General features: G+C 37.2%; 1 protein-coding gene and 1 pseudogene across 6 annotated transcripts; one reads left to right on the forward strand and one right to left on the reverse strand.

The window, feature by feature from the left end:
- The first annotated feature begins 1399 nt into the window (after nt 1–1399).
- On the forward strand, nt 1400–5486 carry LOC147556092 (transmembrane 9 superfamily member 12 pseudogene; annotated as a pseudogene). 2 transcript variants are annotated; one of them, XR_015235144.1, is made up of 3 exons: nt 2498–2741; nt 3048–5201; nt 5266–5486. The product of XR_015235144.1 is annotated as a transmembrane 9 superfamily member 12 pseudogene, transcript variant X2 (transcript). The 2 variants fall into 2 exon arrangements; XR_015235143.1 differs by having other exon boundaries at nt 1400–2741; nt 3048–5486.
- Nucleotides 5487–6512: 1026 nt separating this feature from the next.
- On the reverse strand, nt 6513–13041 carry LOC147556093 (mediator of RNA polymerase II transcription subunit-like protein). Of its 4 annotated transcripts, none has more exons than XM_086663857.1 (5): nt 12730–13041; nt 9509–9798; nt 8088–8266; nt 7054–7166; nt 6513–6940 (listed from the first exon to the last, which is right to left on the reverse strand). In XM_086663857.1, exons 3-5 carry the CDS (start codon nt 8242–8244, stop codon nt 6806–6808), a joined length of 405 nt encoding a protein of 134 aa, XP_086519983.1. In that variant the 5' UTR covers nt 8245–8266; nt 9509–9798; nt 12730–13041; the 3' UTR covers nt 6513–6805. The 4 variants fall into 4 exon arrangements, with proteins under 4 accessions (XP_086519983.1, XP_086519984.1, XP_086519986.1 ...); XM_086663858.1 differs by lacking the exon at nt 12730–13041 and adding an exon at nt 10338–10379 and having other exon boundaries at nt 9509–9776; XM_086663860.1 differs by lacking the exon at nt 9509–9798 and having other exon boundaries at nt 8088–8282; nt 12730–12988.
- Nucleotides 13042–26656: the final 13615 nt, after the last annotated feature.

Consider the following 26656-nt stretch of genomic DNA (forward strand, 5'->3'; position numbering starts at 1 on the left):
ATATACAGGGACCATATATTTCAATTGGTTACCAGAGTGGGGGCAAAGTGGAACTAACCCAAAAACCTATCGTTACTAACATTGTTTTACTTTTCTTTTTACTAAACTAAGCATTCTTTACTTAACTAATTACTTGTACTCTCCTTAAAGTGTGTAGTTTTGGACCTTTTGGTTCAAGAAAAGTTTACTCTAAGTTGTGGACTAATGAAGGAGTGTATAGCAAAAAGTCCCTCTTATATGATATGATTGATTATTTTTTTATGATTTTCTCTCTCTTTAGAGGTCAATAACACAGTTCCGGTACATAATTTTTAGTGAAAAGTAAATAATCAGAGAATATATAAATTTATTGTCGATAGTCTAATTTCCTATTAAAACTTCATTTATAAGTTAATAGATAAAAATAATATAATCAAACTTAAGTTTTAGAATAATCAAATCCAACTTTAACTCTAACATCATTTGAATTTTTTTTTGAAAAATGTAGATATCTAGGTCATGCATACCCACCTAATTTCATTTGAAAAATAAAATCATACATGTGCACCTAAACCTTACCCTAATATCATGTGAAGAGAAAGATAATGCATGTGAACCTAAACTTCACCCTAGTGGCATTTACATGATTACATCATTTGAAAAATAAACTCTACCAAAGTTGGATCTGCCTTTGTTAATTAAATTAAATTTTTTTGATTGGTGTGAAGTTTTCAACCAATATAGCTTTGAAATCACATTTTGAAAGGGTTAAAGTTTTGGTTATATGTGTCATCTCTTAAATATTAAAGAAAAGAAATAAAAAGTTAGGTCATATTTTTTTGTTGAAAGGTTCAGAAACATTCTCGTATAAGTGAAGTTAAATAAGTCGTTGACACGTAGGGCCAATCAGGAGTAGGGTATGGCCCTTCAGTCACATAGTTTCTTCAAGATATATTTGCTTCCAAATAAAGGAAACAACTTGTGTCATGTACAAGCTCTTTTTGAGGTTCAAGGATTCTTTTTGTAAATTTTCACTTGTTGAAAGGTGATCTTCATAAAACTACACTAATATGGTCTGACTATATCCAAGTCCCCTCTCATATATCTTAAAAGGAGAGAGATCAATGACATTTCTCAATTGCTTAAAGTTATTTTAGTTTCTCTCTATTAATAGTTTTAACACTTCTTTTAGTTTTCTCAACAAAAAAAAAACACTTCTTTTAGTTTTATTTTCTTTTTAAGTTCTAACCTTGCTTGGCAAGATGGTTGCTAAAGGTCTTGAAAGAAATTCTCAACAAAAAAAAAAAAAAAGGTCTTGAAAGAAACAACAATAAATAGTCAAACAAGGAGACATTGGGTTCAAAGATCGAGTTATGATTCTTTTCCTCCCTATTCTCAAGATGTTGTGATGGGTATAGAGTTTTTTTTTTTTTTGTTGAAGCCGATACTTTAAATTCATAACTAAGAGTATGATGATTACACAAACGATAGATAGATGGAGGTATGTAAGACCATGTACGAGATTACACTTGTGTTTCCTTGCTCATTTAGCTAATGAATCCGTTGCGTATAGAGTTTTTGTTTATCAAGATTTTTGGGTTGGTACGATGTAAACTTTTTTGTAATTGTCTGAATCTGATTTGCATGAAGTCTAATCGATTTGTCCAAATATCAATTTAAATTGACTATTCAAACGGGATAGACATCACGATTCTAATAAAACAAGCTCTCTAACCTCTAATTTGAGTCAATGTAATCCTTAAATCAGGTTTGGGATGTGATTAAAATAAAAAGTAAATTGACTCTTACAATTCCACAAGTAAGTGGGGCTACCATGTTCATGGAGGATCTTTTATTGCTCAAATTTTAGAGGTACCAGCCTAATACATATGCACCGACACCAGCTTTGAGTTTTTGTCCTTATTACAGATTTTTCAACTTCTGGAGGGGTTTCAATACACAATCTTTATTTTTTAAGGTACAAAATTTGGCTGGTTCAACCTTTTCCTCTGATAAATCTGGACCTACTTCCAATTTCTTTTTTCCATTTATGTTTAAATCGACCAACTTCCACTTAAATGGTTAGACTGCCTACTTAGTATTTACAGAAAATGGTCGAATTAGTATTTACAGAAATTGGTCATTATTTATGCATCAAACAAGAATTTGCTCCCGATTTTTTAGCTGTCACGTTTCAATTGTGAATATCTATGGCGTCCCGTATGAAACTATCGTGATTTAGGTGTAGTCATTCGGGATCCATAAATACATTAGTTTGTCAATTATTATAAACTTCTTTCTTTTACGACAAACTTTATTAGATTTCTTACAGCAAAATCATTTCTACTCTTGATAAGTACTATGCGTGTACAATTCTCTCACATGAAAGAGTCGTATGCGGTTTGAACCCATGGACGACCCACCAACAACCCTTTCTCTCTGTATGTTTGTATCTGTATCTTGAGAATTGGATGTGGATATAATATTTAGAATTAGAAGGACTTCATCACATATTCACACGGTTAAGAGGGACTTAATTACAATTATATCACACTATTAGTAGCATCACACTATTTATTTCGAACCAATAGAGAAAGGGCTTAAAACCGTCTAATTTGGTTTCCTTCTTTAACATTTTCCATACGCAAAGAGAATTTCTAGAGAGAGAAAGAGGAGTTTGTATGATTATTTTCTCTTCTCTCCACCAGTCTTCACGCTTTTTCTCGAGACATCAGAAACCCTAACTCCGTTTTGAGCATCAGGTAACGTATTCAAAACCTTAGATCTGGATTTTATATACTAGTTTTATGAAATTTCCTGTTTAATTCGATCTGAGTTTCAATTATTAGGTTTGAATTTTACAAACAATAGCTGTGATTTAGATAGTTTAAGATGAAATTCAATCGATTTTGTGAAGTTTCAAACGAAATGTTGATGCTTGATCTGATCTTTTAAATCTCATATGAATTGATTACTTTTGCTATGATACTGGTGTGACTGATCTGTGTAATAATCGTTCAAATACTTTGAAATTTTGATTTTGGATTTTTGCGATTTGTATTTTGTAGATCTGCGGTTTATATCAGTTTGAACAGTTTTGGTGGTGAATTGATTATCTTGATCGAGTAGATCTATACTTTGAAAGCATCAAACTTTGGAAGTTTTTATCTTTCTTTAGATCTGATATTGGAATATGCATTTTTGCATTTCCTAGATTCGAAGCGATACAAGGGGAAACTGTTCTTTGATTCACTTCCAATGGCTTCTTCAATCTATTTGTCTTGTCTCCTTGTTCTTCTTTTTGGTTGTGTGTGCAATGGGTTTTATCTGCCTGGGAGTTACATGCATACGTATACACCGGGGGAGCAAATATTTGCAAAAGTTAATTCCTTGACTTCCATTGAAACTGAACTTCCTTTCAGTTATTATAGTCTTCCTTACTGCAAACCCCCAGGAGGGATTAAAAAGAGTGCAGAGAATTTAGGGGAGCTTCTTATGGGAGATCAGATTGACAACTCCCCATATCGTTTCCGCATGAATGTTAATGAATCTATTTATCTCTGCACAACCAGCCCTTTAAATGAGAACGAGGTAAAGCTATTGAAACAAAGAACCCGTGATCTGTACCAGGTGAATATGATTTTGGATAATTTACCTGCTCTGAGGTATGCTGACCAAAATGGGATTAACATCCAATGGACAGGGTATCCCGTTGGTTACGCTCCAGCTCTAAGTAAAGACGATTACATCATCAATCATCTGAAATTCAAGGTTTTGGTTCACGAGTACGAAGGAACTGGTTTGGAGGTGATTGGTACTGGAGATGAGTCCATGGCTGTAGTTGCAGAACCTAGTGAAAAGAAGAATGGGTATGAGATAGTTGGATTTGAGGTTGTCCCTTGTAGTATCAAGCGTGACACAGAGGAAATGTTAAAGCTCCATATGTATGATACAATCGATCCAATTAACTGCCCTGTTGATCTTGACAAGTCTCAGATAATCAAGGAGCTAGAGCGAGTCACATTTACTTACGAGGTTGAATTTGTGAAAAGTGATATTAGATGGCCTTCTCGTTGGGACGCTTATTTAAAGATGGAAGGTGCACGTGTTCACTGGTTCTCAATCTTGAACTCGCTAATGGTTATCTTTTTCTTAGCTGGTATTGTGTTTGTTATATTCTTGAGGACCGTGAGGAGGGATTTGACAAGGTACGAGGAACTGGACAAAGAAGCTCAAGCACAGATGAATGAAGAGCTTTCAGGGTGGAAGCTTGTTGTTGGTGATGTATTTAGAGAACCTAATTGCCCAAAGTTACTTTGTGTGATGGTTGGTGATGGGACCCAAATTCTGGGGATGGCTGTTGTTACCATCGTATTCGCTGCTCTTGGTTTCATGTCACCAGCTTCTCGAGGAATGCTACTGACAGGCATGATAATTCTGTATCTCTTCCTCGGAATTATAGCTGGTTATGTTGGTGTTAGAGTATGGGTAACCATCAAGGGAACTTCAGAAGGATGGAGATCCATTGCTTGGTCCGTTTCCTGTTTCTTCCCAGGAATAGTATTTGTAATCCTTACTGCCTTGAACTTCATCCTTTGGGGCAGCAAGAGTACTGGTGCTATCCCTATCTCCTTATATTTCATACTCTTGTCCCTCTGGTTCTGCATTTCTGTTCCTCTAACCCTATTGGGTGGTCTATTTGGGACTAGGGCCGAACCCATCAAATATCCAGTCCGAACTAACCAGATCCCAAGAGAAATCCCTGCAAGAAAATACCCATCATGGCTCCTTGTCCTTGGTGCTGGAACTCTCCCATTTGGAACCCTTTTCATTGAACTCTTTTTCATCCTTTCTAGCATCTGGCTCGGTAGATTCTACTACGTGTTTGGATTCTTGCTCGTTGTCTTTGTGTTGCTAGTTATTGTTTGTGCCGAAGTCTCTGTTGTCCTTACTTACATGCATCTCTGTGTGGAAGATTGGCAATGGTGGTGGAAGTCATTCTTCGCATCTGGTTCTGTTGCTCTTTATGTGTTCATGTACTCCATTAATTACCTGATATTTGATCTCAGGAGTTTGAGTGGACCTGTTTCTGCTATGCTCTACCTTGGGTATTCTTTAATCATGGCAATCGCTATCATGTTGTCAACTGGCACCATCGGTTTCCTCGTCTCCTTCTATTTCGTTCACTACCTTTTCTCATCTGTCAAAATTGATTAGAATTGGTAAATCCTCACGCCCTTTCTCTCTCTCTCTCTTTCTAACTTTCATGATTTTGGTTATGTTTAGACTTGCAGAAAAAGATCAGTGTTTGTTGATCGATCTTTGTGGACGGTAACTGAACTATCTTTCATGCTTCATAAGGTTGGAGGTTTCTTTAGTTTCTTTGTAGCTTCACAGTTTGCTGTTATTCGGCTCGTCTCTTTCATTAAACTTTTGGAATACTTTTTTTGTTGAACTTCATCTATGATGAAATGTGCTATTATTATTGAGATTAAGCAGTTTATTCAGATTGTTCCTTGTAATCAATCACTTAAGAATACTACTTTTGCTTTCTGTTTTGATTTAATTTTGTTATGAGATGAGAGTCTGATTTTTATAGGAATCTGCAATAAATATCAAATTTATTTTGATTGGCTTCTCATGCTGGATTCTCATGTAACTTCAGCCTTTTAATTCTTAGAAGAGAATTACCAAAAGCCATCTTAATCTCGTAACCAAAGATCAAAACCATCTTAAATGAGTCAATGAACTCATTACTTCAATTTTTTTTGGGATATGGACTACAGAGTTATTACAAAAGCTCTGGTAACAATAACTGTTGAATTAAACCTTGAAGCAATTAAACTACTAGTTTGAAAATCTATGGCAACAATCATTTTCTTTTTTGATGAAAAGCAATCATTTATATAAGGGAGGAGGGTGTGTTCTAAAAAGATTACATTGTCAATGAAACTTATCTTCATGGGTTGAGATCATATATCATGGCTAAGATTACACTCTCAAACTTATCTCAAATGATTGAGATTATACTTCTCAATCTTATATTCGAACCCTCTTCAATGGCTAAGATTATATTTCCCAAACTCATTTTCGAAAGTTAGGATTACGCATTTGATAGAACTGTCTGTGCACAATAGACATTGGTTGTACCCTCGTCTATAATAAGGGAGGAGGAGGATATCCTTTGTAGAATATACCTTCCTCTTAAATGGTCAAGATTACATCTCCCAAACTTATCTTTTAAAAGTTGGTATTATACTTTCCAAACTTATCTTCAAATATACATAACAATATTTCTCTCATTTTTACAAAATTCCGTCCAAGCTCAATATTCTCACTTGTCATTTCAATTTTGAAAATCTGATAGAACTGTCCTTTACCACTAGGCACAGGTTATCTTCATGGGTTGAGATTATGTATTTGATAGAACTGTTCGGCCCTGGCAGTCAGATTATATCGTCATTCACAATATATCAAGCAAAGCTAAATCTAATCTTCCCTATGGAACCATATAAAGGTGCAGACATTCACAATTTTCAATCATAGGAAATGTGATTTTACCCAATATTTAGTTCGAAGTAACACAACAACAGATCAAGTCGAAAATGGTGTTAGATATAATATTAAACCTTATCTTTTAGCATTGTTGCAGTGATTATTCCTAATAAACAGAGAAAATGGCAATTAGAAAAGCAGATTAATGTTACACCAAACTTTTGGCTTATAACCACAACTGATATCATCTAGAAAACCCACTGAATCTCATTTTCCTGCTAACGCCATAAACGCCAGCAAGAAGACCACGAGCTTTCACTGAACAAGGTCATTAAACTCGCTCGAGCTCTGTTACGTGTTTATCATGCTGGTCTTTTAACTCCTTTCTCCAACCTTGGATTTGTTTTTCATGTTTCTTTATTAGCTCTGTCTTCGTCTTCAGCTCTTCTTCCATCATCGCTATCTCCTGCAGAAAACACAAACAAGAACTTAAAACAAAATACTTGGTGGACACAACTAAACTATCTGATTTTAGAGAGTTTGGCCGTTTGTGACAAAAAAGTATTATATATGAAGTACCTTTTTAAGTGTATCTTTCTTGGTGGGTTGTTCTTCATGTTGTAATCCAATAAAATATAATTGAAGCTTCTTTGCAGACTCCATAAAATCCCTTGCATGCCTCTCGACATCAACTAAAAGAAATAGAATGCAAAAATCAGTTATTCATAGAAACATGTCCTCATAATTTCACTAATCTTATCTGAATCAAATGTCATCTGAGGAAAATGAATCAATTTCAGAACTTTGTAACAACATACAAGAATGTAATCTAGCGATATACTGAAAATAAGAAATAGATAAAAAAAAAATAATGAAATTATCGAATCTGAACTTTAAATCCCATCACAATTTTTTGAAAAGTTTGAATTAATATTGAAGAGGAAAAGAATGTACAAAAGAATTGGTTGTATCACAGGCGAAGATGTTACTTCATGATAGCCTCCCAATTAGAAATAAAGTCTAAGTATGACAGACACTTCGCCCAACCCATGTTCCTACTCCAATGGAAGAGGAGATCAAGGACATCCTCCACTTCGACCACTAGACTCCTAGGAGAATCATTGAAAATGCCTAAGTTCCTAGCCAGCCAAAAGGACCAACATATTGCTACGGGGATCATCACCCACAACTCCCTCCTAGGCTTCTTGTGTGGTATTTTCCTCCATTGGATAAATCCCATCACAATACAACCAAATTATTCAACATTTGAACTTGGGAGATCAAGCAAAAGAGGGTAATTGTTCAAACCACAAAATCTTCGGTCTTTCTTCTTCTTGGTTTACATATTACATGTGTTTGACACGGTTTCTCATTATTTTTTCACGAGATCTGTTAATATCCTAATCGCACTTCTTTAACACAAACAAACTGTCACAAAATCCTCATAAGATACCACTAGAAATCAAAAGAACCAAATAAATCTACGTGTAGCATAAAAAATTTACATATTAAGACGAGGATTAGCCCTAGCATTATAAACTATAAAGTCCAAATATGAACAAGAATGTATTTTGATGTGTCAAAAGAATCATATCAAAGTTGAGATGCCTTACTTTGATGTGAATTATGAGGTGATCGATCAATCGCTTGAAGCTCTCTCGCAGGCAAGCATGGAAGTAAGGCAGCTTCAAGTGCCATTACACATGCAATCATGTCTTCACTCTGTGGTGGCGATTCCAATGGTTTATCGACTGTCATTTTTTCTGCCATGTTATCTCGCCAAATCCCAGTCCTGCACTAAATCAAATCTAATATGGATCAGAAAACCACACGTCTGATATAACTAAAAACGAAAGAAAAAATTTCTTTGATTAATAGTGTTGCAAAACCCTGAAATTATCATGTCAGTGTGAAACAAGCCTAGGAAAGGTACTCGCTTAAACCCTAGAATTGAATTAGAAATGTTTGGTTGGAGAGATCGTTCTCATTAGATCTTCCCTTTCCCTTCTCATAAAATCCCTCATGATCATCAAACATTCCACCAAAAAACTTAAATAGTTCACTTTAAAACCTAGAAAATCCCAAAGGTCACCTTTCTGTATACTCCCCACTTAACAAACCTTAAGTAGTTCAATTTAAACCCTAATGTAGAAACTCCACAAGATAATTGTTCTGGATAGTCCCCAATTACCGAACGTTAACTTCAATCAGCTCAAGATTAACGAGGCTATACAATTGGCAATTAAAAAAAATCAACCATTTATATTTTAGAGAGAAAAAATTGAAAGCTTTAAGATCTCACACACTTGATTGCGGGGTAAGGGGTTATACTTCACACATCCAAGTTCGTACGAGCAAGTCTCAAACTTTGCTTTTTCAGATGAAGATTGGTCTCTGTTAATTTTTTTCGTCCAGTCAAATGGAGAGAGAGAGAGAGGGGGAAAGAGTCGTGGGGTAATAGAGCGTGATTACTCCATAAGAATCCAATTCCCCCAAATATTTTATCCTAGGGGTGGGAATTGGGCTGGCTCAGGCACCCATGAGTACCTCTAGTTCAGACTCGGACAATCCAGATAGTTTAAAGCAAAAAGGCTAGGGCGGAACCAGGATTTCAGGTCGGGGGAGGCCCCTCACTTAAAGTTAGTAAAAAAAGAATAACTACAAAACCTATATTCTACTTCCAAAACTATCAAGAAAGCAGAGAGATAACGTTATTAGACAAGGCGACGATTAGAAATGCTAATGTTATTGCTTTTATTGATGATTGGAAGGTTAGTGAACAAGGGTCACATTCACATCTAATGAACCACTATCCAGACAGTTGTTCTTCAACCTTACCTCCAAGGGAAGGTGAAAATAAAGAGATTTAGTAGACTAGAAATGTATTAGTGTAATGAGGTAGCATATCTGTTTATCATTTTAAGGTTTTTTGGTGAGGTGAATTTAGTTCAAATATGATTGAATTTTAATGTAATATATTAGAGTTTTGTTATATCTCTTCCTTTCTTGTTTAAGAGTAATGTCCTGTACGTACCTGATTGATTCGCCGGACTGATTTCGGCTGAAAGATAGTGAATGCAGTCTAGTTTGGGGACAAGCAAGTCGAATATGTCTTAATCCGTCCAAGAACAACCTGCTCCTTTTCTGAATCAACTTTTCTGAAAATTTTCTCTTTGCTGCCTTCTCGACTTGAATCCTTCGAATCCTAAATATAAATCCTTCAACATCTAACTTGAATCTTTGTCGTTCTCTTTGCTACCTTCTAGTTCTCGGCAATATGAAGTTCCAAAACTCCTCAAAACCTAAACACGCACAGATCGTTACCTTTGAGACTTTTTTTTCTACACATCAATTTACTGAACTACACCTACTATTATGATAAAAACAAATTCCAGACCGGCAGATACCCGGTCTCCTAGTAGGTCCTGATCTTAGTAGGCGGATTCCGATGGTAAAAATTTCCTAAACAAGGCTCCCCATGCTAGTCCCCAACGGGAAGAACGGGCTTTAGGTCATCGGGTGGCTGGGTTCCGGGCAATTCATCACGACATATGAAAGAAAAACTTATACAGGTTTAAGTCAACAAACAATTATTTAAACATCAACTTACACTTATCTATGATTTATAACTTATAAGAAAGTAAGAGGAATTTCATCAAGCAGCTGGTCTACAAGACTACAACCTAAACCATCTCCATAATTCTCAAAAGAGACTCATCAATTTCTTGATAAATTTCATTAAAGGGGAAGCAAAATTATATATCTGTAACATGGAATAAGGATCAATAACCTCTATGAGTTAGAACATTAAGATTTTAGAAACATCAAACGTGAGAAAATTGTTATAAGTCAAAGTTACTAACCAAATCCTTGACAGAGAAAATGAAGATTTAAGATATAAAAAAGAATTTTTGGTCTTATAGTCCAAAAAACGGGTCCTAATAGTAGATATAATCCTCTCTAATTCTATAAAGGGTTTTAAAACCAAAAAAATAATATAAATGGATATCTAGTCCATTTGGTCTCATCTAGAGAGAAAACACAAATCTCTAGAATAAATATTATTTCATAATCCCTAATCTAACCTTTCCATATTTTATAACTGATTTATCTTCGAAATCTATGCATATCTTTTTCCATATTTATCTCTCATATTTCTTTCCAATCATGTTTCTATTCAAAGTAAGGATATCTTCATTATTATCTTCCATATTTCTCTCCAATCATGTTTCTATTCAAAGTAAGGATATCTTCATTATTTTCAGTAACGGAAACTCTTTATTTGATCTCTCTAAAACCGATTTAGTTGACAAACCTCCATGAAACTCAGAAAATTTTCTTCTTCTACATTATATTGCTGTCCAAATTCATCATTTATCAGGTTTAATACTTTCGAAATCTTTATAAACACCATTGTTAATATATAATATTTATTCTTATAACTAAAACCCTAATTATTTCGCTCTATTATAAAACGTATCAGATTTATGATACATATCTATAAGATTTGTTTACTAATTCATTAACTTCGAATGTATGATGTTTATTTTCTCTCTCTAAAATTTTCATAACTGTTTAAGATCTTTATGTTTATTCCTTATTCAATGATTCCTTCAAAGTTAGTATGTTATGTTTGCATCCAGTGATAATATCATATTTTTTAGATCTATGTTTAATCTTCTGTTGTTTCTTATATTTCGTGAGATCAGATTATCAATCATCTATCAAATGTTTGGTGTTTATTTTCTTTCTCTCTCTTAAAATTTCATTTATGTTTTTAATCTTGATGTTTAATCCTTCAACTTGAGTTTGACATTATTGCAATCAATCATCATAGCAGATATCTTTAGATTTGTAGTTTAAGCATAATGATATTCTCATTTTTTTTCTTCAGATCTGGTTTTCAATCCGTACGGATTTATGAAACATTTGTTCTTTCGTACGGTTACTCATAACAGAATTTACAGTACATGTACTTTATCGTAAATTACCACAATTTATAGTAAATTATGGGTAATTTATAGAACATTACCCGTGCTTTAACATCAAAACAGTACTCATTTTATTAGTAGAAATGCTTCGCTTTACTATCAAATCTCGTGTACTTTGCAATAGAGTATATATAATTTACGTATATCTTCATGTTCTTACCATTATGTATATAATTTACGTATAAGTGCACATAAATTGTGTATTATTTATTTACCATTACGTGTACTTTTCACCCAAAACAGTAGCCTTGATAAGTTTACCAAACTACTCAAAACCTTCAAATGTTGTCAAATTTGACAAACATTATATATAATTTACGAAACTGTACATGTAGTTTATAATACAATATATGATTTTTTTTTTCTTTAATGTATGTGTATTTATGTGTGTAGATTTGATATACCAGATGGAATTTCAAAGAGAATCGTCAAATCAAAGTGAGTCAACGAAACTAATGGAGAGTACATGGATGGGCACCATTTTTGAACCAAAGAAGATTTTGTACTTTTTTTTTTGTAACAGAATGTAAAGGATGTGTAATGTAAAAGAAATTATGTGTAATTTATTGAACAAGACCCACATACATTTAATAAATTATGTTGCATACTCGACAAATGATGGTTTCCTCGTCATAAATAATACATAATTTACGTATTTGTTTCCTAATTTGTATTCTATGTGTATTTATGTATGAGTAAAAACGAAAACACATGTTGCTTTAATGTTCCTAGAAAAATATACTATTTCCAAAACTGAAAGTTAAGTAAGAGAAAGTGATATATATGTTTTGTATATTAACCCCCAAATCACGCTAAATTGATCCTTGAAAATATACTATTTCCAAATCTGAAAGTTAAGTGAGAGAAAATTGATTTGAATCGAAAAAAATTACATAGTAAGAGAGAGAAAATTGATTTGGTTTCCAAATCTGTAAAGAGAGAAAATTGATTTGGCTACGATTTTTGTTTTGAATTGATTTGGAAATAGATTTGCTTTCCAAAACGGTTAGAAGATAGAGAAAAATCAATTTCGGATTTATACGTTAGTTGCTTTAAATCCCCTAAATCACGCCCACATTAGAAACATTCCAAATTCACCCTGGAAAATTAAAAATCCCGTGATTTTTGTAGGAGAGACATGGACGGTAGTTCTCTCATAAAGAATGGGTTATTATGTCCATAATGTAAAAGGACTAAATATCCATGTTTTGAGAAGATTGGATCATAAACCTTTTTTGAATATTATTTTGGTCTATATACCCACGGACTCTATAAAAAAAAGAAAACCCTAGTTGCTCAGAAGTTCGGCTCCTTGATGTCTTCGATTGAGGATAATTAGATAAAACCTCACCAGAAACCCTTGAGAGAGAAAGTGGACATTAAAGAACTCAGAACCCTAGAACTCTTGTATCCTCCTTGATTGCTGTCGATTTGGGAAAAACTTCCCCTTTCTCTTTCCCGCCCCAAATCAGAAAGAAAAAAAAAAAAGAGAACCAGGCGGGTATTGGTACCCACTGGTAGCTAGGTTTCGGGCTCGGGCAGGTTGGGTGTTTGTACTCTGTGACCACTCGGGCACTCCGGGTGAATCGGGCGGGCAAATATAAATATTTGAATGATCAAAGCCCGCCCATACCCGGTTAATAACTCGGGTTGGTCGGGCTTCGTGCAAACGAGCATCGGGTAACTCATTTAAGTTTGAGTGTATACTAACAAGCTCACGACCCAAGTAGGGGGTCTGTAAAAATTTAGAGAGGGATTGCCACTATTTAGCTGGTACTTCCTACATATTTTAGGGTGGAGGGTTTCCTTCTATACAATTTATATTCTCTTATCCAATCCTAGAGGGGCGGTGTGGGTCTATTGAATTTCCATTTTTTTAAAGACTAAACTTTTAGTTCCACACTAACAACTTAGTGTGAGATACACATGAGTTGGGGTTATATCATCCATAGTCTCATTATATAGGTAATATTGGTCAGCCTTTGCCTCAAATTCCATATACCCAACTGACATGTTTTATATAAATTGAACAAGTGGGTAGAGGGGATCCATTGGGCTACCAGGTGTGTTTCAGGTTCGGGCGGGTGAACGGGTAAGAGACTCAATTCCATTCCGCCCACTAAAAAATCACCGGGTCGGGCGGGTGATACCCGACCTCCGGCGTGGGTGTTATGGTCCTCAACGGGCTCGGGTGAATGAGTCAGATTTCAGGTATTCGGGCATTAAACCCACCCCTAACCCAGGCTACGAAAGAGATATATTTTATATAAATATACAAAAAAGAAAGATATAATATAGACCAAAGAGAGAGACTTCATCATTATCAATTCATTTTATCATCATATTAAAAATGAAATAAAAACTAATATCTCACTTATATAAACTTTAAAGTTTAGCAAAATCTAGATACAGCCAACAACCTTTGGTTTGAGTGGTAAGAGGTATAATCTTCCACCTAAAGGTCAAGGGTTCGAGGCACACGCTGAACAATTAAAAAAAAAAATCTAGATACAAAATACAAGAATAATATACATAACCAGGAGAAACTTATAGATATCCATTATCATCTTCGCTTCTTTAACTCCAGAAAAAAAAAAAAAACTATCTCTCTCTCTCCTCCTTCTTCTCCTTCTTCTTCTTCTTCTTCTTCTTCTTCTTCTTCTTCTTCTCTCTCCCACACTCACTCGCTCACTCTCCCACACACTCTCTCTCTCTCACATTTCTATCTTTGTTTGGGCAGTGAAACTTGAGAAGAGTTGGGAAAACATAGCGTGTTTATATTAAAAATCAAATATGAGGGTGCAGATATAATGGTGTATACTCAGGCTTTTGAGACGGGTGGTTGATGTAGGTCTGGTATTTGGGTTATACGAGCGGGTAGGGGTGGGAATCGGGCGGATTCGGACGGGCTCGGGCAACTATGAGTCGGGCTCGGGCGGATCGGGCTCGGATAAGCCGAGCCCGCGATAGGGAGTCGAGCGGATCGGGTCGGACATAAATCAACATACTAGAGCCCGTAGCCCGTCCGAGCCCGGCTGCCCGAGCGGGTTCAACCGGACTCGGGCCGGACGGGCTCGGGCCGGACGGGCTCGGGTAATTTGACTTAAAAAATATTAAAAAAAACAATTTGTTTTATGTAAAAACAAATAATTAATTAAAATAACACCAATAGTGGATCCTGTATGGCTTTTAGGGTTTGTGTATAACTTTTAGGGTTTTTATATAAAAAAATAAATAATTTGACTTAAGAAATCAATAAACCTAATAGAACAACAGTAATTGCAGGTTTATGTATAGCTTTTAGGATTTTTAAAATCCCCTCAGATTGTAAATAAGCAATAACTGAATAACCAGTAAACCCTTCTTCCAAAATAAACAGTAAACCCTATTCTTCCACATACATTAATAACCAAAGTTACCAAAGATTCAATAAGTAAACCCTATTCTTCCAATACCAAGATTACCAAACAATCATTAAGTAAATCATATTTTTTCAGATACATCAATAACAAAGTTCTATAAAGATACATTAATAACCAAGATAACCAAAGATTCAAAAAATCTGTTACAACATCATCAGATCTATAAAAATCACTACACACCATTTCCAGATCTATAACAACAATACATCACATTTAAATAACAACAAACCTATTCTTCGAGGTACAACATCATCAGATCCATTATAAAACATTAAAAATCACAAAAAGAAACAAACTAACTACATAATAACTAATTTCTAAGATGACTTTGAAGCTTAAAGAATCCTCCATATATAACTTAGAAAAATCATTTGTAGACTATGGAGAAGGGGAGTACTTGAACATATTAGCTTTAGGATCTACAAGATTTGGTCAAAGTGTTCATGAAGGAGAGAGAGAGGGGCAGAGAGAGAGGCGGAGAGAGAGAGGCAGAGAGAGAGAGGCAGAGAGAGAGAGAGGGGCGTATGGAGGGTTAGGGTTCTGTTTAAGAACCTATTTATAGGGTTCAAAGGGTGTTTAGATCCAACAGCTGAGGTCTCTCAACCGTTGGATCTAAACAATCACGCGGATAGGGACGTAGGGTAATAGGGTTGCCGGGTTTATTTTTTAATCGGGCTCTTTCTCGGGCTCGGGTAGCGGGCGGACACTATAGGGCGGGTAGCGGACAGGCTTTTCGGGCGGACTTCATCGGGCTCGGGTAACGGACGGGTATAACGGGCCGGGACTCGGATTTGAGGTTATGTCCGAGTCCCGGCCCGATAAGCCCGATTCATCGGGCCGGGTTAGCCCGGATCGGTTTGGCTACGGGCAGCGGGCTCTAACGGTCCGGGCCGAAGGGCCGGACCCCGGGGTCTCGGACTGTTTTCCCAGCCCTACGAGCGGGTGAGATTCTTTTATATGAAGTTGAAGCCCGTCCATTAACTATAGGTGGGTCATGCATGTGTTATCGATCACGGGCTTCATGCAGTCTTAATCGGGTTTTGGGCTTGATTCCCACCGTTATTTCATCCCAATCGGATACCTTTTGAAAGACACAAACAAAATCTTACATGGACAATAATTTGAGGCGATAATACCAAATACTAGAAATATTATATGGACAAAAATATTGTAGGGGACACAGATATACTGCATTTTAACTGATACCCCCTAGAGAATTTATTTTTCCAGTATATACTAGGTTTTTTCTTCATCAACATACTTGGATTTTTGTTGAATAGCTTTAAACATCTTGAATTTTGGGAAAGACTTAGGAGATATTGGCACAAAAATCTGGAGCAATGAAGCAAAGTTACCCTAATTCTTAGTACCTCTGCCTTTAAGAGGCCAAATTTTCGTGGGATGGGTTTGATCTTCCTCTACTGATTTTTCTTTCCACCTTTAAGGGCAATAGTGTTGTTGAGTTTTATCGTAACCTAATGATATGAGCAGAATCGTTGACGTCTAACGTCTAACTTTAGTTACTTAGGATCGCAAACACAAACTCAACATGAACAAGCTAGAGATGGACACGTACACCTTACTTTTGCTCCCTTTGAATAAACTATGAGAATATGCTCCTTGTCTTGAAGATCCAAAACTCCAATCGAGTTTTCTCTACTTGAGACACACGAGTCCTGTAATCTGACAGCCACAGGAGGTTAGCTAGAACAATGAACTAAGACCTTCTTGTCCCTCCCTGTATGACGATGATTTATTTACTTGTGAAGATTAAAACTTTAACAATTAGGAAATTACTCTCTCTTGAGTTTGGGTAAAATTATGTATCGTTTTTACCTTTCTGCCAGAGTAGCTCAAAAGGTAGGTTGGAAACTATCCCACACTTAAGCATAGCCCAATGCCCTCTAGGTTTGGGAATCTCTTACCGGTTAGAATTCCATGGGAGGGACTTTTGGCCGGTTGGAGTCCCATGGAACTCTCAGCCGGGTGGGGTCCCATCCCATGGGACTCCTTGGTTACGCGAACCTTATCATGGGTCTGACCCATAGTCAGGCCATGTGAGTCTTCCGAAGGCCCGACCTAATACCAGGCATACTTAGTACCTTATATGGATTTGAGCTCTCGACCATATGGGGCAAGACTTGAAACTTTGCCTTTCTAGTCAATTCTTGTAGTTAAGTCCACGCCTTACTATGTAAAGTGTGTAGAATTCAGTAGCAGTTAGTGTAAATCAACAATTTAACCTACATACCATAGTTGGTTTGTAGCTAACTGTTATGATCCCTAAAGAGATTAAACTTAATGATATTCATCATATATCCTTCTGACCATTTGATCACATTGTCATCTTGATAAAAGAAAATCACCTTCAATCTCTAACTCTAACTATCATTAACATGTCCGTAATGATCAATTTCTTTGTGACTTAATATCTCAACATAAAAAATCAAGCAAGGTGATACGTCATCTCGTCCTTTCAGATTTTTCTTAATTTCGACTTCAACTGGCAGACCAATAGGAGAACATAATCCATTAGGGTTGTTCATTGGTTGGATAACCGAAATTTTCAGCTCATCCAAAGACCGAACCGAAACTGAAAGTTTCTGAAAAATGCTAACCGAGCCACTCCGGTTGTGGCTCGGTTCGGTTATCCAACTGAACCCTACATGTGCGGTTTTGTTCGGTTGGATAACCGAACCACCTGTTGTAATTTTTATTTTCCGACATATACACCTGCTGCAATTATATACTTAGAAGTTCAAAACGTAAGTTTTCAACACTAAACCGTAATCATTGATGAGACATGGAAATGTCCCATCTGAGTCTCTTAATTTAGGCAAGTTAGTCTCTCTAGAGCAGTTACTCTCACGAATTACTCTCTTTTATGTTCAGGTACCTTTTTACAGAGTTACGCGTGCAAAACGGATAAAGTCGGAAAGAATACAGACTAGGGGCATTTTGGTCATTTGTTGATTCTGACTTCTTGGTCAGTATTAGTGCTCGGATGGAAAGTAGAGTCCAAGACAAACCCGTAGGCGAAAACAGAAGTCAAATCGGAGTCCGGATGAATAAATTAGAGCGAGTCAAAGTTCGGGTCAAATTTGGTGGACCAAGAGTCAAGAAGGACAAGTGGCATGCATCTGGCGAGAAATCGTACGAATCGGAGAAGTCGCGGGCTACCTTCTGTCACGGCCAGAGGTACACGGAGCTATTTGCGCGACCCGAAGTAATCTAACGGACGAAATAAAATCAAGTAACGTGGCCGCGGATTAAAGCATGAGCTGCAACTTATTTCGTTAGGCCGCGAAGCACAGAATCATCCGTTTGAAGCAACCAAACCCGTACGTGATTCTCTCTTCCTCCCTTATCTTCTCAAACTGATATTCAAACAGAAGATGAATCAGAGAGGGAAACCGAGAGATTGAGGAAGATATTTGGTGGGCAATCAAAACAGAAAGAGAGATAGACCCGGGAGTTAGAGAGAGAGAGAGCAAAATCAGAGAAGCCGAGATTGGAGGAGGTTTTCGGCTGGTTCTATAAAGGAGAAGGAGAATAACAGAGAAGGGAAATAATCGGGTTTTAGAACAAAAAACAGTAGAGAGAGAAACTGAACCGAGATCATCACTATCTTCATCTATCGATTTCTTTGTTTTTTTTCTTTTATCTATTTAATTGTAGCTTCTTTTATTTGTGAGAGATAGAGAAATTACAAAGAGATAGAGAGTTTACAGAGAAAGAAAGAGAAGGAGATTGTAGAGAGAGAGGGATAACAATAATAGAGAGGTTCGGTTATATTATTTTCTTCATCTTGTCTTTGAGTTATTCTTGCTTTGTTTTCTTTTTCTTGGTGAGAGAGAGAGAGATTACAGAGAGAGAGAGATTAGAGTAAGAGATAGAGAGAGAAAACAGAAAGTTTAGAGAGAGACAGAGAGTTAAGGAAGGTGAGAAAATAATTTTCTCAGAGAGGAAAATATTTCCGGGAAGACGAGAAAATCGTTTTCCCAGAGGGTGCGTTTGGCAGAATCTCGGAAAATCAGAAGGAAATCACTTCCTTAGGCTCTGTTTGGTGGGAAAATCACAGAAAAGTAAGTTTCTTTCTTCTTTTTCTTATACTAATTCAAATATTTAGCGTTTCTAGCATGAGTAGCTAAATCTTTTCTATCTAGGGTTTTAGATGAAGTCATAATAATTATTTTCTCGATAAACTTATTAAAGTTTTTACTATTTTAACGATAAAATCTTCCGGGTTTTTAGACCGTTCATGGAATAAAACCTGAGTTATATAAAGAACTCTCTAATTAGATCAAAATTAAATTGTCGTTAGAATTGTTAGGAAGACGGATTCGAAAACCCTAGGTTCCCTTTTTCTGAATACCGACTTATTTCTTTATTTTTTTTTTTTTTGAGTTTTATATTTTATTTTTATTTTACCTCCATCAAACCACTTTCGAGAATCTCAATAGTTTTAAGGTTAGAATTTAGTTTAACTTAGTCTCTGAGGAACGAACCGGTCTTACCGGAACTATTACTTGACGCCCGTATACTTGCGGGTGGAGACCTTTTAGGGTAACCTTTTAGGCCCATCAAGTTTTTGGCGCCGCTGCCGGGGACTTAGTTTAAATTTAATCTAATTTTATTTCTATTTTTTAGTAAGTTTATATTTTTGGACACTTTTACTTGCTTTTCCGTTTTTGGTGTAGAAAAACACTAAGGAGCAAAGGAGAAGGCGCAACAAGGAGAGGAGCTCAAGAAGAAGAATTTACATTTTTTGTTATTGTTTATTTTTATTTTATTTTTTTGGTGAGAGAGAGACTTTTAGACTTTCTAGTTTTATTTTTTATTTTTAAGTTTTGACCCTAAATTGGAGGGCGCCCGTCTTGAACGGGAGGTAAATTTCTTGAACACCCACGAATCTCCTGTCAGTGGGTTTTTGGTGTGAATTCGTGTGCTTAATTGCTGTGACCGAACTGTTTAGTGTAATCATTATAGTAAGGGCACTAACCCAGTTACAAGATAAGAAACGGATTTCATCACCGTTCTCTTGCCTACATAGGTAACAACATTCACGAACCCAAACCTCACTTAAAAATCTAAAATATTATTTAGACATCAGCCCCTAAGGTATCGAGCTCATAAGACCCTTCAAAAACAACTCGAGAAGTTGACTTTTATTTAGGCATTCTCAGAGGAAAGTTTGTAAACAATTCTTGTCAAAAAGGCCGCCTCGAGAAGAGGAAACGTTTGCCGAAGGAAGACGGCTGTCACAACGTTCATCGTTGGTTGTCTTCCTGGAGAATTGTCTACCGACTACTCTGATCGAGTAACCTTTATAAACAGTCAAAGTTCAAGTGTTGTGGCGAAGTAGGAGCTGTCTAGATTTGTAGGGTGAATCTGACAAACCTGTCTATTGTCTAGATTTTGTTTAGGTTGCTTGGTGGAGTCAGACTGATTGTGTTTGCTTTCCTATAGGTTCCTCGTAGTGATTCTTTGGTTCGAATATCCTTGGTCGTTGGGCTCTAGTTTATGCCCAATAGATATCGTGATAAGAGAGGTCGTTTCATCAGTAGAGAAGCACATTTAAGTAATCTTTGAGCGAGTCTCTCTTTGAGTGACACTATGGGTGAGAATCTAAACCAAGCCAGGGATGGAAATCAGCCTATGACACTCAGGGATTACATGAATCCCACTAGAACGTGTCAACCGTCATGCATACAGTTAGCCCAATGCACGACTCAATTCGAGTTGAAACCGAGCACTATTCAAATGCTCCCTGTTTTCCGTGGGGTTGAGAACGAGAATCCCTACTACCATGTTAGGGATTTCGAAGAAATCTGTGGGACTATGAATTTCCCCAATATGCCTGACGAAATATTGAGACTTAGGTTGTTCCCTTTCTCACTGAAGGAGAAAGCAAAATCTTGGTTGTATGCCTTACAACCCCATTCCATTACTACATGGGAAGAATTGAGCAGTGCATTCCTTCTGAAATTCTTCTCGAAACACAAAACTACCTCTTTAAGGCAAAGTCTTAACAGTTTTGTGCAGCAAGAAGAAGAATCTCTCTATAAATATCTTGAGAGATTTAAAGAAATCTTACTACAGTGTCCACACCATGGTTTTGAAAAGATAAGACTAGTCCAGATTCTCTATGACGGACTAAATTACCCAACTACATCCATGGTAGAATCATTCGGTGGTGGCGGTTTTACTCATAAATCCGTCGATGATTGCATGGCTTTTCTAGAAGATCTAACTGAGAAATCCCAGCAATGGGTAGGGGTGAACATCGGTTGGATAACCGACTTTTTCGGCCAATCCAAAGTCCAAACCGAAGGGTTCGGTTTTTTCACATCTAAATCCGAACCAATCCGTTCATGGTTTGGTTCGGTTACCGATTCGAACTATGCTTGAACGGTTTGGATCGGTTGGATAACCGAACCACCTGTGATATTTTACCATATATAAAATTTCGCACTTTTGACTTAAAAACGTGGAACTAACTTAACTATTGAATTGAGCTACAATTCTCCACGCCATTTACTTCTGTTACACATGCATTAAGCTACGATATTAACAAACATGGAACTAACTTAACTATTAAATCTCAACCGTTCATCATTCCAATCATTTATATTTATATATATATAATATATAAAAAATAACAATAAATGGTTTGGTTCGGTTTGTTCGGTTATCCGTCAACCAAATCCATAAACCGATCCAAACCACTCGGCTTTGCCATTTTAACATCCGAACCAATCCGGAATACTATTGGATCGGTATCCAAACCGTTGAAATCTGTTTGGATCGGATTGGATCGGTCGGTTTGGATACTAAATGAACACCCCTAGCAATGGGAAACTTCTAGAGGACCTCCTACTAGGGCTAATCCTACTCCGAATAAAGCTGGCATCTATAGAGTTGATGAGTCAGATCTTAAACTCGCCGCCATGACGAGAAGGATAGAAGCCCTAGAACTTGGTCAGCCTAAAACATTCAGGGAGGATCCCACTCAAGTCATGAGTGTTGGAAATGAATCCATCTCTTATCCGTGCTCGGTCTGCGGAGACCCATCTCATACTGGAAATAAGTGTACCTTATTTTTTGTTTCTGACGAAAAAGAGCATGCTAATGCTCTTTATCTAAACTCTAGGCAAGATAACCGTCAGAAACATGATCCTTATTCAAACACTTACAATCCGGGTTGGAGAAATCACCCCAATTTTTCTTGGTCAAAGGGTCAGGGTCAGGGCCAGATTAGTAGTTCAATGAACCCTCCTGGGTTTAATGCTCCTAGGAATCCTTATGCTCAAAACCAGGGTCAATCTAGTACCCAATATCCTTCTCAGAACAAAGAGTCTTTAGAGGAAACCATGAAGCAGCTAGCTAAGGCCCAAATGGAGTTTGCACAACAGACCAACCAGACTATATCCAGTCTAAGAACCGAGGTAGGTCAACTTACAGAAGCCCTTAGGCAGAGATAACAGGGTATATTTCCTAGTCAACCAGAGCCAAACTCGAAGGGTAAAATGTCTATGGACCAGGCCAATGCAATAACCACCCTTAGAAGTGGTAGGGCAATTGGCAATAAGGTAGGAGTTCCCGAAGATAATGAACAAAACTCTGAACCACCAACCTTACCAACTAGTACCCCTAGTAAAGAGCCTGTGAAGGCTCCTGAGTCTGAAAATCTACCCATTGTGCCTGAGCCATATGTTCCTAGAGCCCCTTATCCTCAGCGTCTGGTAGAACCTAAGAAGAAATCTCAATTTGAGGAGATAATGGAAATGTTCAAACAGGTTAGTATTAACATTCCATTATTAGATGCCATTAAACAGATCCCATCTTACGCTAAGTTCCTTAAAGACATATGTACTAGAAAGCGTAAGATGAACGTGCATAAGAAAGTCTTCTTGACTAATCAAGTGAGTTATATTATACAACAAACCCTTTCATCTAAGTACAAAGACCCAGGAAGTCCTACATTACCATGCACCATAGGAGAACATGAGATCGAACGAGCATTATTAGATCTAGGTGCTAGTGTTAACCTCCTTCCTTACTCGGTGTACTTACAATTAGGTTTAGGAGAAATAAAACCCACTCCTGTAGTTCTCCAGTTGGCGGATCGGTCTATTAGACGACCACGTGGAATAGTGGAAGATGTTTTAATAAAAGTTGGTGAATTCATCTTTCCTGTAGATTTCATCATCTTGGATACCGACCCAGTTCGTGATACCTAAAGTCAGATTCCCGTCATTTTAGGACGACCATTCTTAGCTACATCTGATGCTGTCATATATTGTAGGAGTGGACTCTTAAAATTGTCTTTTGGAAACATGACTGTAGAGATGAACATCTATAAAGCTGGACTTTTTCCAGATGATGTTGAGGATTTTACCGAGTTGAATCTGATAGATATGTTTGTTCAGGACTCTTTACCTGAAACTCTATCCGAGGATCCCTTAGAAACACTGTTGGCTCATTTTGGCTTAGACTTTAATGAGGAGGGAAGTATCAATGAGGTAAATGCTTTGCTGGATTCTACCCCATTACTAGATACTGATAAGTGGAAAGCGAAAGTTGAACCCCTCATTTTGTCAAAGCCAATTGACTCGCCAACTTTAGAGACAAATCAACTATCATCGACCAATGAGTCCAGTGGTCCATCTATCCCAGAGTTGTCTACATCCACAGAAAAACCACCTTCCTTAGAATTGAAACCCTTGCCCGACAATTTAAAGTATTCGTTTCTAGGCCCATCTGAAACTCTACCTGTCATTATTGCTTCTGAGTTAGAAAAAGAACAGGAGAGTAGACTGTTAGATGTCCTTAGAAACCACAAAGAGGCCTTAGAGTGGTCAATATCAGATTTAAAGGGTATAAGTCCTTCTGTTTGCATGCACCATATCTACCTAGAGGAAGATGTTAAACCGTCAAGGGAAATGCAACGTAGACTTAACCCTCACATGAAGGAGGTAGTTAGAGCTGAAGTCCTGAAATTATTAGGTGCGGGTATCATATACCCTATTTCAGATAGTACTTGGGTCAGTCCTGTTCAAACTGTACCCAAGAAATCAGGCATTACTGTAGTCAAGAACGAAGCAAATGAGTTAATACCTACCAGGATGACCACTGGGTGGCGTGTTTGTGTTGACTACAGGAAATTGAACACGGTCACGAGGAAAGACCATTTTCCTCTTCCTTTCATTGATCAGATGTTAGAGAGACTAGTTGGGCATAGCTACTACTGTTTCTTAGATGGCTATTCTGGCTATAATCAGATTCCTATAGCCCCTGAAGACCAAGAGAAAACCACTTTTACCTGTCCATTTGGAACTTATGCTTATCGTCGGATGCCTTTTGGGTTGTGTAATGCACCCGCTACTTTCCAAAGATGTATGATGAGCATATTTTCAGATATGGTAGAGAGGTTTCTCGAGGTCTTTATGGATGATATTTCAGTCTTTGGCTCATCATTCGATCAATGTCTGCATCACCTCACACTCGTGTTGGTTCGATGCAAAGAGAAGAACTTAGTTCTTAATTGGGAGAAATGTCACTTTATGGTTCGCTCAGGAATAGTCTTAGGGCATGTCATTTCTGAAAAGGGCATTGAAGTAGATAAAGCAAAAGTTAAGTTGATAAAAAGCCTCCCAATCCCAAAAACGGTCAAAGATATTCGATCGTTCTTAGGACATGTTGGATTTTATCGGCGGTTTATCAAAGATTTCAGCAAGATATCTAGACCTCTTTGTAATCTTTTGGCAAAAGAGAACAAATTTGTCTTTGACGGTCCTTGCTTAGAAGCCTTTGAAAAACTGAAACTTATGCTTACATCCGCCCCTATTGTTCAACCTCCCAACTGGAGTACTCTATTTGAGATCATGTGTGATGCATCTGATTATGCCATTGGAGTCGTGTTAGGTCAACGTGAGAATAAACTTCTTCACGTTATATACTATGCCAGTAAGACGTTGAATGATGCACAGCTAAACTACTCTACCACTGAAAAAGAGTTGTTAGCTGTAGTGTATGCCTTAGAGAAGTTCAGATCATATCTCGTTGGGTCTAAGGTCATTATATTCTCTGATCATGCTGCATTAAAATATCTCCTTTCTAAAAAGGATGCAAAACCTAGGCTGATTAGATGGATACTGCTGCTACAGGAATTTGACATAGAAATTCGGGACAAAAAGGGTTCCGAAAATTTAGTAGCAGACCACTTGTCTAGACTTGTAGTCGAGTCTGTCAAAGACAAGTTACCCATGAGAGAGAGCTTTCCTGATGAGCAACTCTTTAGTGTCTCCCGATTACCTTGGTTTGCTGATATAGTGAACTATCTTGCCACTGGTCAAATACCCAAACACTGGACCAAGCAAGATCGTGATAAATTTTTATCTGAGGTAAGACGGTTCTTTTGGGACGACCCATACTTATTCAAGTATTGTCCCGATCAGATCATTAGGAGATGTGTTCCTGATGAGGAACAATTGAAAATCATCTCCTTTTGTCATGATCATGCATGTGGAGGGCATTTTAGTAGTAAAAAGACGGCTGCCAAAATTCTGCAATGTGGTTTTTACTGGCCGTCTATATTTAAGGATACCCATGCATATTGTTTGGCATGTGAACGATGCCAAAAGTTGGGAAGCATTTCACGTAGGAATATGATGCCCCTTAATCCTATTTTGGTAGTTGAGGTCTTCGATGTGTGGGGCATCGATTTCATGGGTCCCTTCCCAAATTCATTTGGAAATCTGTACATCCTAGTGGCAGTTGACTATGTGTCTAAGTGGATAGAGGCGGTTGCTTGCAAAACGAATGATCACAAAGTTGTGATCACTTTCTTGAAGGAAAACATACTTTCACGTTTTGGTACACCGCGGGCAATTATTAGTGACGGGGGCACACACTTTTGTAATAGGCAGTTTGAGCTTTTGATGAATAAATATGGTATTACCCATAAAGTGTCTACCCCATATCATCCACAGACTAGTGGTCAAGTCGAGGTGTCGAATAGGGAGATTAAACGCATTCTGGAGAAAACGGTTAACATCAATAGGAAGGATTGGTCTTTACAACTAACCGAGGCACTATGGGCTTACCGTACAGCGTTTAAGACCCCTATTGGAATGTCTCCATATAGACTAGTGTATGGCAGAGCATGCCACTTACCCGTTGAGTTAGAGCATAGAACATATTGGGCTATCAAGCAATTGAATTTTTCGCTTGACAAGGCGGGTAGAGAGAGAAAGTTGCAACTCAGTGAGTTGGAGGAGTTGAGAAATGATGCATATGAGAGTGCTAGGTTGTATAAACATAAGATGAAAATGTTGCATGATAAAATTATTTTATGAAAAACATTTTCACCGGGTCAGAAAGTTTTATTATATAACACACGTTTGCATTTATTTCCTGGTAAACTCCGTTCTAGATGGACAGGGCATTTCACGGTCAAGTTTGTGTATCCTTATGGTGCGGTTGACATTGAAGACAGAAATGGTAGTGTGTCCAAAGTGAACGGACAACGGCTGAAACCATTTTTAGAGATGTTGACCGATACAGAGGACGTTCCTATCGAAGATCCTGTCTATCAAAACTGATCCGCTATGATCAGTTTCGTCTGGCTGAAGACGTTAAACTTAGCGCTTTCTGGGAGGCAACCCATGCATAGGACTTCTGAATCTGGTAACATCTTTCCCTATTCCTTTTATTTTTCATAGTCTTCAGAACATTGAGGACAATGTTCGGTTTAAGTTTGGGGAT

This window comes from Eschscholzia californica, unplaced genomic scaffold (assembly GCF_041429995.1).
Source record: "Eschscholzia californica isolate CP2 unplaced genomic scaffold, dmEscCali1.0.p SCAF_2, whole genome shotgun sequence".
NCBI classification, from domain to species: Eukaryota; Viridiplantae; Streptophyta; class Magnoliopsida; order Ranunculales; family Papaveraceae; genus Eschscholzia; species Eschscholzia californica.